Genomic DNA, 12,793 nt, shown 5'->3' on the forward strand with positions numbered 1-12,793 from the left:
ATTCAAGAGCTGCTGTTGTCATGGAAACAGGAACCTTGTTGCCCAAACAATGGGGCCGGGCCCCAGCCCGCACTCCCTCCTTCCCCAGGCCTGTGATTCCGACTTCCCCACGTAATCTGTCCTTCTGCCCAATATAAGCAGCTGGCTCATGGGGATTGGGGGGGGGGGCGGGGGCGGGACACGGGGGCACAGAGCAGGTTTTGTGGGTGAATAAAGGCTCGTCCGGGATCCACCCCTGTCTCTGCTGAATTGGCTCAGGTGGTGACAGGCGGCCAGAACCCCTCGGCTGCCGGTCGCATGATGGACAGAGCCACAGAGCTGGCGAAAAGCAAGGTGCCCCTGAGAACGGAGGCGTCATTGTCACGGAGACGGCTCGTTGCTATAAAATGCGGGTCCTCCCTGAATTCATCGATGAACATCCCAAACCCCAGCAGCCGGGTTCGCTTTGTGGATAAAACAGCTGGAAAGATACTGAAACGGGAGGTGAGGGGGCCTGGCAACCCCAGGAGTATCCACCTGCGGCGAGAACAGACGGGCCAGGGATCCGAGAAGGGCCCGGCCGGCGTGGCTCCGTGGCTGAGTGTCGACCTGTGACCCAGGAGGTCCCGGGTTCGATTCCCGGTCAGGACACAGGCCCGGGTTGCGGGCTGGATCCCCAGCGTGGGGCGTGCAGGAGGCGGCCGATTCCGAGATTCTCTCTCATCATCGATGCTTCCCTCTCTCTCCGTCTCCCTTCCTCTCTGGAATCAATCAATATATATCTTTGTTTTTAAAAAGAACGGACGGACAGATCTGTTGGGGAATCAAAGAGCTAAGGCGCGAACTCAGATGCACAGCCCACGGACTCAGACGGCAGGCTGGGGAGGCCCGGGGAGGGGCCGGTGTGGGTCTAGAAGGGCTTCGTGGGGAAACAGCTGCAATACTTTCAGCAATGAAGACACATTTTTTTAAAAAAACAAAAAACTAGAATATTCGAGCCTGGCTTTGACCGGCCCCCGTGTGACCCTAACCCCCCTCGATGAATGCCACCCGGAGGGAGTCTGCATGGCGATGTCTGTGTCCGCAGAGCTGTGAGCCTCCTCGGGCCTGCAGTGCGGATGAGCGTGACAGACCGTCCGTCCATCCGTCCGTCCCGTACCTCTTCGCGGTCTGCATTCCGATGAGCCTGGACCCTGTAGAACAGCCAGGGGTCCCCGCCGCACTCAGAGCTGGAGGAGGCGGGCGTCACTGTTCGTCCTCAGAGCTCCTCCCAGTGGGGATGGAGCCCACAGCCCAGGCCTGTGCCCTGAGCGGGATTCGAACCCGGGGCCTCCTGGGTCCTAGGTTGATGCCCAACCACTGAGCCACACTGGCCGGGCGTTTTTTGTTTTTGTGGGGGGGTTTTTTTGAGCCAATAAATGGGTCTAGCCCACCGGGCAGTTGCAGGAGACTTTATTGTGTCGTCGTCCGTATGTACAAACGTTCCCATGTGGATATAACGAATGCATCCCAGCACATCGGGCTGTTTACAATAACTTTTTGGGGTGTTTTTTTTTTTTTTACCATTTATTTTTTTACAAGATTACATCTCTAGATACCATGACACACGCACACGCACACACACACACACACACACACACACACGGGAAACATCCTAATTACAGACATAAATAAATTATGGAGTTTGCGTGGCCGCTGGGAGGGACGGATTCCCGCGGACCGTCCGTCCGGGCGAGGGAGGATGACGACATGGGGCCAGGGGCCGAGAGACTCGTCAGGAGGGAAACGGCGAGTCTGGCCGCACGGACGCGCAGACGGAGCCACCGTCTCTCTGAGTTTCCTGGGGTGTTTTGTTGTTGTTGATGACTACGTTTTTATTGACGTCAGAGAGGAAGCGAGAGACACATCCGTGATGGAGGGGATCCCGCATCGGCTGCCTCCCGCCCGCCCCACGCTGGGGAAGGAGAAGATGCCGTCGCTGCAATGATTTCGTTTCAAGCGAGAGGCTGGGTAAGTGTTTGCACGCACAGGCGTGTTATCAAGACCCATCGGCAGGTGTCTCGCGAAGGAAGAGGGGAGATGTAAGTGAGAAATCGGGGCCACCTCTCGCGCTGGAGGAGAAAACCGTAAAAAAGCAGCGAGAAAGGAGTTGTCATTTCCCCCGGGGGCCGTGGGGGGAGCAGCGAATGGAATCGGTCATTTTAGCGTAAAAAGTTGCATTGGTGCCCGGCTGAGCGTCGACCTATGAACCAGAGGTCAGGGTTCGATTCCGGCCAGGGGCACACGCCGGGGTTGTGGGCTCCATCCCCAGTAGGGGGCGGGCGGGAGGCAGCCGGTCCGCGATTCTCTCTCCTCGTGGCTGTCTCTCTCTCCCTCTCCCTCTCCCTTCCTCTCGGAAATAAAGGGATCTATATATATAAAAGGCTAATATGCAAAGTGTCCCTGCGGGAGTTCGACCGGGAGACCTGGAGTTCGATCGTTCGCTATGATGTGCGCTGGCCACCGGGGGGGGCGTGGAATGAGGGAAGGCCGCGATCGGCCCTGATCCCCAGCCAGCCCTAGGACCCTCCCGGTGCACGAATTCCGTGCACAGGGCTGCTAGTCTATTAGAAAGTCAAATGGAAAGTTGCCCCGGTTCAGGCGAGGCCTGGAGTCAGTATGATCTGGGCGTTGGCCGCAGGGGTCTGATGGGAGAGACCCCGGGAGCCCACAGTTCTGTGAGGACGCGGTGTCGGCTGGCCGCGCCACGCCTGGACACGGAATTTGCATGGGCTGGGACGCGTGTGCGTGCTCTCCGCTCCCAGGGGATGTGGCTGAGGCCGACGCAGACTCCCGTGGGGCGCCGTGTCCGGAGGCCTCGGGGTAGAGAGAGGCTCCTGGGGGTGAGGCCAGGGCACACCCAAGGGCTCAGCCGCCTGGAGGGCAGCTCAGGGCCTCTGGGGAGCCCAGCGGTGATGGTGTGGGTGGTGGTGTTTCAGGGGGGCCCCTGGGGAGAGACGGAAAACACCTGTCAGTCCCCTGGCCCCCTGGGGTCCCGCCTGACCCCTAAAGGTCGCAGACCGCCCCGTCCCCTTTCTCCGTCCGGCCTCTCCCTGCCCGGGTTGCAAAAAGCAAATGCAAATTTATTTATTTTTGTTAATATAATTTTTTTTTATTATTTCAGAGAGGAAGGGAGAGGGAGAGAGAGAAGCATCCATGATGAGAGAGAATCAGGGATCGGCTGCCTCCCACATGCCCCCTACTGGGGATCAAGCCCGCAACCTGGGCATGTGCCCTGACCAGGATTTGAACCCGTGACCTCCTGGTTCCTAGGTCGACGCTCAACCACGGAACCACGCCGGCCGGGCGGACCCGTCATTCTGAAAACATCAGACGTTAATCTGGGATCGCTTCTCCATTATTTTAAATCAACACACACCTTCAGACATGGCTTTGTACGGTCGGCTGGAGGACGGTAAAGTCCGTAACGAAAAATCAGTGAGACGCTCCTTAAATAGCCGGTAACACTTTTTAAAGACCATGTTACTGGGTTTAGCTAATTCCATTGGGGTCATATTTTGAAGAAAACGCACATCGTATATTTCAGTAAAATGTGTGTAATAAGAAAATAAGCTTCTTGTCCAAATATTATCTCCTGCACTTCGTATTGGAAAATCTTAATTTCGAGAACATTTCTGCTTCATACGATTATAGATTTTTTTTTTTCCGTATGGATTTATAGTTTAAAAGACAAAGAAGTCCCAGCCGGTGCGGCTCACTGGACAGAGTGTGGGGCCGGCAGACGGAAGGGTCCCGGGTTCGATTCCCGGTCAGGGCACATGCCCGGGTTGTGGGCTGGATCCCCAGTAGGGAGCGTGCAGGAGGCAGCCGGTCCATGGTTCTCTCTCATCATGGATGTTTCTCTCTCCCTCTCCCTTCCTCTCTGAAAATCAAGAAAAATATCTATACTAATAAAAGGGTGATATGCTAATTAGACCGGGAGACCTTCCGGACATCCTTCCGGACATCCTTCCGGACAAAGCCATGGTGGCGGGGCCGAGGCAGAGGTGGTTAGGGGCAGGCAGGCAGGCAGGCAGGTGAGAAGTTAGGAGGCAGCGGTCCCGGATTGCGAGAGGGTGCAGGCCAGGCTGAGGGATACCACCCCCCCCACACATGCACAAATTTTGTGCACCGGGCCACTAGTATTTTATAAAAAGACAAAGAAAAGCAAGCATTCTGTATAAAATAAAAGGAAAGTTAAAAGGAATAGAAGAAGAGGGCGGGAGAAGGGAATTAAACGTCGACCCTACGATTTATGCTAAAATGAACCCCCCGTGAGCAGACGCGAATGGGGAGAAGGACTCCCCGGGGGACGAGAGCCCCATCTCACAGGCCTGCGGCTATGGGTGTTGGTTTTCCCCCAGGACTGCCCCGTGTGGGGAAGGCAGGCGGCTCTTACCGTGCCCCGGCGGCGGGCGGTCGGGGGTCCGAAAGGTCTGGAGGGTGGCCGGCCCCTCCCCCGCGGCGGTCAGGACCTGGACCTCGAGGCGGTACAGGGTGGACGGCCTCAGGTTGGGCACGGTGAGGAAGGCGTGGTTCTGGGGGCGACACCAAGCGAGAGGCCGTCAGAGACGCTGGGGAAGGAAGACAGACCACGGCCCGGCTGGTGTGGCTCAGTGGTTGGGCGTTGACCTCGGCAGAACCAGGAGGTCACGGTTCGAGGCCCAAGTTGTGGGCTCGGCCCCCAGTCGGGGGCGCGCGGGAGGCAGCCGACCCATGATTCTCTCTCGTCGTGGATATTTCTGTCTCCCTCTCACCATCTCCCTTCCTCTCTGCGATCAACAAAAATACATTTAAAAGAAGAAGATGATACATAATGCATGCATGTTGGGCGACAGGCTGTGGTGTCCGGTCCCCAGGTAACTTAGAGTCTGGCCCTGATTTCTGGGGTCCTCTGCTGGGTGGTGTCCCAGGATCGGGCTCAATTCCTGGAAGCCCAAGACCCTGGGCGGAGCTCACCCCTGAGGCCGGTCCTGGGTCCCCCTTGGACCCCATGGCCCATGCCTCACGCACACCCAACCCACTCCCAGCATCCCTGCTTCTGCCGGAAGCCGGTCCATCCTTGCTGCTTGACACAGTCGCCGCAGGGAAGAGACATCTGCACAGTGTATGCTTCAAGGGGCCTGGCGTCTATGGCATCCTGTTCTTAATGTTTGCTCCCCGTCTTAGCGCCATGTGTTCTAACCAAGGTCACCTCTCCGAGAAAGCTTGTTTCCCCAGGTGGGGTTTTTTCCCTGGAGTTATAGGGATTAACAGGATTAAGGAAAGGAATAAATCAGTAAAAACCCCTTAACTAAGTCCCAGGCGGGTAGTTAATCACCTTAACTACGAACAATCACGCTTAAGTTACATAATCTTTACGTAGGATAATCTTTCAGTTACTTCCTTGTAGCTTAACAGAACAATAGAGTAGTGGCCTTGGAATGGAGATAAGAAACGCCCTAACCTTTGGAATAGAATGGATGGGATTAAAATCCACTGGTATAAATACAGATGTAACAGGACAATAAACATGGAACCTGGCTAGAACCTGGCTAGAACCTGGCTAGGCTGATGATCAACTGAAAGCTGTCTCCATGTATTTCCTTCTTCGCTGACTCTGTCCACACCTTTGGGAACCCCTGGACCTGCTGGGGTTGGACCCCAACATGCTTCCTCATGGCTCAGCCACACCCACCCACTCCCAGCATCCCTGCTTCCTCCTTCCATGGGACTTTTCTTCTGGGATTTGGGTTCTTTCTCTTCGTTTTGGAGCAGGCCTTGGCGATTCTGAGAGCGTTTGTGAAACCCTCATGGGGGATGGGGGGGGGGGGTGTTTTTCAAGCCAAGGCCCTGAGTGGCGTGGGAGACGGGCCAGCTCATTAGGGGCTGGAGCGGATCGGACGGGGGCGCAGGAAGAGAGACAACAGCTCCTTCCAGCTCTTTTCTACCCAATGAAGACCACTGGCTGTGCGTGTGCACTGGGGCGAGAGGGACGCCGGAGACGAAGGCGGGAGGAGAGGGTCTCACACTCGTACAGTCAGGATGGGAGCAGGGGCTCTGGTCCCGGAATCTGTGTAGAGGGCAGTTGATTCTTTTTAAAAATATATATATTTTTATTGATTTCAGAGAGGAAGGGAGAGGGAGCGTCAAGCTATGAGCCAGGAGGTCAGGGTTCGATTCCCGGTCAAGGGCACGTGCCCGGGTTGCGGACTCGATCCCCAGTAGGGGGCGTGCAAGAGGGAGCCGGTCCGTGATTCTCTCTCATCATCGATGTTTCTCTCTCCCTCCCTCTCCCTTTCTCTCTCTAAAATCAATAAATATATATATATATATATTTTAAAAACCCAATGGAAAAATATCCTTGGGTGAGGATTACGGACAATAAATAAATAAGTAAACCAAACGTTCAGAAGGAGGAAGGTGGGAAGAAGACAGGAGGAGGCGTGGTGGGTGTGGGGGGCACGGACATGGGGGGGCACGGACATGGCGGGGGCGCCTACCGCGGGCAGGATCTGGGACTGCGAGATGATGCTGTTGGGCAGGCTGTTCTGCCTGCTCTCGGTCGTCACCTCCGCCCAGGTCACCTGGAAGCCGGTCACGGGCGGGTCGGGGTTGGCCTGGGCCGTCGTCCAGGCGAAGTGGCCGGTGACGTTCCCGTCCTGGACGGCGAAGGAGGCGGACAGGTCCTGGGGGGTGGCCAGCACTTTGGGGAGGTCGGGACCTGTTGGGGTGGGAAGGTGGGGCCGGTGAGGCAGGGGGGGGCCGGGCACCACGGGGTGCCTTCTGGGCAGGGGGTGGGGAAGGCTGGTGCAAGACTAACTCGTCTCCAGGGACCAGCGCTGTGATGGACAGGGATCGCGAGGGAGCCGGCCCCGGGTCAGGGCCCCCCGGGCAACCGGCTGCCCCTCCATCCCCTGGAGTTTGTTGTCAGAATCCGGGGACAGGAGGCGGAGGAAGGATTCGAAATCTGCCAGGACGTGGCCATCTCTCAGAGGAGAGGAAAGGCCTGCGGGGGGAGGGTCGGTGTGGAAGGCGTTAGAAGCTCCTAGAAGGAGGTGAGGGGACTGCGTGGGAGCGGCCGGGGATGGCTGTCCGCCTGCAGGACACACGCCCGGGTGGCGGGCTTGATCCCCGGAGGGGGCGTGAGGAGGCGGCCGATGCGTGATTCTCTCTCGTCATCGATGCTCCTATCCCTCTCTCCCTCTCTCTTATTCTCTGAAGTCAATACAAATTCATAGTAATAAAAGGGTAATATGCCCATTAGACCGTACATCTTCCGGACGTCCTTCCGGACAGAGCCACGGTGGCGGGGCCGAGGCAGAGGTGGTTAGGGGTGATCAGGATGGGAGAGCAGTTAGGGGGCGATCAGGCCGGCAGGTGAGGGCAGTTGGGGGCAATCAGGCCGGCGGGGGAGAGCAGTTAGGGGCGATCAGGCCGGCAGGGGAGAGCAGTGAGGGGCGATCAGGCCAGCAGGGGAGGGCAGTGAGGGGCGATCAGGCCAGCAGGGGAGGGCAGTTGGGGGCGATCAGGCCAGCAGGGGAGGGCAGCTAGGGGCAATCAGGCCGGCAGGGGAGGGCAGTTGGGGGCGATCAGGCCAGCAGGGGAGGGCAGCTAGGGGCGATCAGGCCGGCAGGGGAGGGCAGTTAGGGGCGATCAGGCCAGCAGGGGAGGGCAGCTAGGGGCAATCAGGCCGGCAGGGGAGGGCAGTTAGGGGCGATCAGGCCAGCAGGGGAGGGCAGCTAGGGGCGATCAGGCCGGCGGGGGAGGGCAGTTAGGGGCGATCAGGCCAGCAGGGGAGGGCAGCTAGGGGTGATCAGGCCGGCGGGGGAGGGCAGTTAGGGGCGATCAGGCCAGCAGGCAGAGGTGGTTAGGGGCAATCAGGCCTGCAGGGGAGGGCAGTTAGGGGCAATCAGGCCGGCAGGGGAGAGCAGTTAGGGGCGATCAGGCCGGCAGGGGAGGGCAGTTAGGGGCGATCAGGCCGGCAGGGGAGAGCAGTTAGGGGCGTTCAGGCCGGCAGGGGAGAGCACTTGGGGAGGATCAGGCCAGCAGGGAAGGGCAGTTAGAGGCCAATCAGGCACAGGTGGTTAGGAGCGTTCAGGCCAGCAGGGGAGGGCAGTTGGGGGCGATCAGGCCAGCAGGGGAGAGCAGTTGGAGGCGATCAGGCCGGCAGGGGAGGGCAGTTGGGGGCGATCAGGCCGGCAGGCAGAGGCGGTTAGGGGGGATCAGGCAGGCAGGCGAGCGGTTAGGAGCCAGCGGTCCCAGATTGCAAGTCGGACCTCCCCCGAGGGCTCCCGGATTGGAGAGGGTACAGGCTGGGCTGAGGGACACTTCCCTGCCCCGTGCACAAATTTCGTGCACCGGGCCTCTAGTGTATACATATTTAAAGGTGTGTGTGTACATTTTGGGGAACAGCCTATACCCGGGCCCTCCCACAGAGGCAGAGGACACTGCCTGGGTTCAGGGCGCTGCGCGAAGTGGCCTGGGGACACCTCAAAGCGGCCGACCCCGTGGCCGGATGGCCCGTCCACGCACCTGCTTCCCCCGGGCAGCTGAGGTGGGCGCGGCCCTGCCCCTGCAGCACCGCGCAGGGCGGGGTCCTGAAGGAAAGGGTCTCGGCCTTCGAGGGGCCCCTCGGCCCCGTGGGCTGCACGGTCAGCTTATACTTGCAGGAAAACGCTAGGTCTCGGAGGATCATGTAGTTCTCCTGCGGCGAGAGAGAGGGACGCGGTGGCGGTACAGCTCACTGGGGGTGGAAACCGCGGCAGGAGACGAGACGGTCCCCCCTTCAGGGTGTTGCCCGATGTTGGGGGGGGTGCCATGTGGCCTCTGCAAGGAGCACAGGACACCCTGTCCAGGCTTTTTATTTTATTAAAATACTAGAGGCCTGGTGCACGGATTCGTGCACTGGTCGGGGGCGTGGCCTACGGGGATCGGCCCGCTCTGGGGGCGACACTCATCTCGGTCAGCCAAGCGGCACTCTCGCTGTGGGAGTGCACTGACCACCAGGGGGCAGCTCCCGTGTTGAGCCTCAGCCCCCTGGTGGTCCGTGCCTGTCATAGCGACCGGTCAACCAGTCATTCTGGTCGTTCCACCATTCGGTCTCTGGGCTTTTATATAGATAGGTTTTTATTGATCTCAGAGAGGAAGGGAGAGGGAGGGAGATAGAAATATCCATGATGAGAGAGGATCATGGATCGGCTGCCTCCTGCACACCCCCTGCTGGGGATCGAGCCCACAACCTGGCCATGTGTCCTTGACCAGGATCTCTCTTGTCCATATTCTCCCCGTTTCGGGAGGGAGGGGGCTCTGTGACTACTTCCCGCCCAACATGGCGCTGGAACAGAAACACAAGCAACGGCTGAAGTCCGAGGACTGAGAGGCTCGGAGGTGACTGTCCAGCCCCAGGACGGGGGACCCCGAGGGCTCTCACTGGTGTTAGGGACGTTCACCCACTCTCGCCGGCGGGGTTACCCAGGGCTGGGGTGTGGAAGAGACAGGGGGGGTCCTTGCTCACCTGCCTTTTGGGGGGAGGGAAGGGGGCGCTGCCGCCGGACAGCAGTGCGGATTCGTGAAAAGCGAGAGACAGGAAGTCAGAGAGAGTCCGGCCGGCGTGGCTCAGTGGTTTGAGCATCGACCTCTGAACCGGGAGGCCAGGGTTCGATTCCCGGTCAGGACACATTGTGGGCTCGATCCCCAGTTGGGGGCATGCAGGAGGCAGCTGATCCGTGATTCTCTCTCATCTTGGATGTTTCTCTCTCTCTCACCCTCTCCCTTCCTCTCTGAGATCAATATATATATTACATATTAGTTATATGTTATACTAGAGGCCCAGTGCATGAAATTCATGCAAGGGACTCGCCTTTGGAGCCCCGGCTCCGTCCGGAAGGTCGTCTGGTAGGTCATTTGACTGTCCAGTCTAATTAGCATATTATGCTTTTATTATTATAGATGTTCCATCTATATATATAAAAGCCTAACCATTATTATAGATATTCCATCTATGTATATAGAAGCCTAACCATTATTATAGATATTCCATCTATTATATATAAAAGCCTAACCATTATTATAGATATTCCATCTATATATATAAAAGCCTAACCATAGCAACCGGTCGCTATGACGCGCACTGACCACCAGGGGGCAGATGCTCGATGCAGGAGCTGCCCCCTGGTAGTCAGTGTGCTCCCACGGCCAACCTCCTGCGTTCCCTCCCCGCGGCCAGCCGGCCCCGATCGGGACTGGGCGAGACGGCCCCCATCGGCCCCGATCGCCGGCCAGGCCGAGGGACCCCCACCCGTGCACGAATTCATGCACTGGGCCTCTAGTCTATACATAATAAATCAATAATATAAATAAATAAAGTTAAGAGCCGCGTCGTCGGTGCGTGGCGTGGACAGGTAACGCCTGTTGCTGCTGGGTGCGTTGGTGGCACTTGGGGACGTGGCCGCGTGAGGCGCTGAGCCCCAGGACCGCATAGAAGGCCCCTGGGAGAGCGACACCTTCAGACGTGCAGCCAAGTCAGCACTCAGAGGACAATTCAAAGCTTTTGTCCAATTGCATGGAACGCCGAGCCCTTCCGGGTGGGCTGGGTGTCCCTGAGGGACGGGCCTCGTGTCTGCCCATGGTCGGCGTGAGCGACATGTCAGCGAGCTCTCGAGGGGACACAGTGTCCGGGGAGAGGAGGCGCGAACGGGGACCCTCACCTGTTCCGTCTTCGCCTGGCGTTTGCTCGATAGGGGATTGGTGAGCACGACGTACCCACGGGACAGACGACTTACACGTGTCTGGGTCCAATTCTGTACGCACGTTGGAGGAGTCTAATGTCTATTCCGGACGGAGCCGCGGGGTCGCGGACTCACCTGTGTCGTGGCGGACGCCGTCGCCGCTGGCCGGGTGGTGTCATTGCGGGCACAGGCCTCCGGGACCCACCGCACCTGGTAGCAACTGGCGCCGGGGTCTGCAACGGAGAACAGTCCAGGGTCACGTCCCACCCAGTCCCGGGTCCCCAAGACGTGACCGAACAGGAAGGAAGGAACTAAAGTAGCACAGGTGACCCCCAAGTGCCTGCCTGAAGCAAAGGGGGGACCCACGGGGACTTCAGATCCCGACTCTTATTCCGGGATATAGTGATTGAGCGTTGGCCTAGGAACCAGGAGGTCAGGGTTCGAGTCCCGGTCAAGGGCACAGGCCCGGGTTGCGGGCTCCATCCCCAGCAGGGGGCGTGCGGGAGGCAGCAGGTGCAGGCTTCTCTCTCCTCATGGATGTTTCTCTCCCTCTCCCTTCCTCGCTGAAATTAATGTAAAAAGATATTTTTAAATAAGATGCTAGCATCTCATCCTCGTCTGACGGGGGTGGGGTAGGGGGGCTTCTGAGGGGAGAGTGTTTGATGGGATCGGGTGCCTGACTGGGACCTGGGAGGAGAAACAAAACTCACATCAGAGAACAAAAGGGACAGCAGGCGGGCCCCGCGGTGCCGGGTTCGAGGGGACCCGCCGAGGGCTCCTTGGCTCTGTGCTGGTTGTATTTTCCTTTGGATTCTTTTCGAGAGGGTGGGAGGGAGGGGGAGAAACGTCGACGGCAGAGACGCGTCGGTGGGTGGCCTCCTGCACGCGCCCCGGGGACCGACCGGGGCCGGGGATCGAGCCTGCAACCCAGGAGCCTGCCCCTTGGCCAGACTCGAACCCGGGACCGACTTCGGTCCGCAGGCGATGCTTCGTGCACTGAGCCACACACCCAGGCCAGTCTGCTGGTTGGTTGTTTTTTTTTTTTTTAAGAGAATTGTTGGGTTTTTTTAACAGAATTATGGTTTTTTAAAAAATATATTTTATTGATTTTTTACAGAGAGGAAGGGAGAGGGATAGAGAGTTAGAAACATCGATGAGAGAGAAACATCGATCAGCTGCCTCCTGCACATCTCCCACTGGGGATGTGCCCGCAACCCAGGTACATGCCCTTGGCCGGAATCGAACCCGGGACCCCTCAGTCCGCAGGCCGACGCTCTAGCCATTGAGCCACACCGGCCAGGGCAAGAATTGTGGCTTTTTAACTGGATTGCGGGATGCCCGTCTGCAGGGAGTGAGTGCATGGCGCTCCCCTCAGTGACGCCGCCCTGGGCACCGGGCGTGAGGCCGCCTCCCAGGACAGGAGGCCGGAGCAGCCCCGGCCGGTGCGGCTCAATGGTCAGCGCTCCGGCGGCACACCAAGGGGTCCCGGGTTCGACTGCCGGCCAAGGGCACGTCGACAAGTTGCAGGTTGGATCCCTGCCCCAGTCTCAACGGAACGGCGTTGTGTGGAGCAGCCGTGTTCCTCGAGAGCCATCGTGTGGCCCGACATGCGTCCACCGCGCCCCCCACTCCCCACCTCACCCCCCAGGACCCTGACAGGCTGTGCGACCGGCCGCCCGGCCGCCCGGGAGCCGATGGCACTGACCAGGCCCCCGTACCTGCTGTCCTTTTCCAGTAAACCTTCGCCTGCAGCCGGCCGTCCTGGAAGAAGGGGGCGCCCACCTCCAGCCGGCGGGCGGGCCTGCGCCGCGGAGCAGGGGGCTGTGGCCGCATCGGCCCTCTTCTGTCCTTCCTGAGCGGGTCGTCTGCAACCAAGGACAAGGGTCCGGGGGACGGGTCAGAGGTCATGCCGGGCCCGGCCCGCGTGGCTCCGTGGAGAGCGTCGGCCCAGGAACCAGGAGGTCGGGGTTCGATTCCCAGTCACGGGCACAGGCCCGGGTTGCGGGCTCCATCCCCAGTGGGGGGCGTGCAGGAGGCGGCCGATGCATGATTCTCTCATCCTTGAT

The 12,793-nt window shown here is 59.1% G+C and overlaps 1 protein-coding gene across 3 annotated transcripts in view; it reads right to left on the minus strand.

Annotated features, from left to right (window-relative positions):
• Positions 1-1,415: 1,415 nt before the first annotated feature.
• Positions 1,416-12,793, minus strand: part of LOC308512219 (anosmin-1-like) — a gene marked incomplete at its 5' end in the record, with an annotated part of 62,219 nt that continues 50,841 nt past the window's right edge. Inside the window, 7 exons of one of the 3 annotated variants that reach the window (XR_013995469.1) lie at positions 1,416-1,916; positions 2,321-2,965; positions 4,418-4,556; positions 6,501-6,721; positions 8,533-8,704; positions 10,863-10,960; positions 12,446-12,592. Coding sequence is in view for 2 of the 3 variants with exons in the window: in XM_081082020.1 (XP_080938146.1) it covers positions 2,907-2,965; positions 4,418-4,556; positions 6,501-6,721; positions 8,533-8,704; positions 10,863-10,960; positions 12,446-12,592 (836 nt within the window). Of the gene's footprint in view, positions 2,966-3,139; positions 3,339-4,417; positions 4,557-6,500; positions 6,722-8,532; positions 8,705-10,862; positions 10,961-12,445; positions 12,593-12,793 lie in introns of those variants that run through there. The other 2 variants (XM_081082020.1, XM_081082021.1) reach the window with 2 other exon arrangements.

Source organism: Myotis nattereri, assembly GCF_964212035.1.
Source record: "Myotis nattereri genome assembly, chromosome: Y".
NCBI lineage: Eukaryota > Metazoa > Chordata > Mammalia > Chiroptera > Vespertilionidae > Myotis > Myotis nattereri.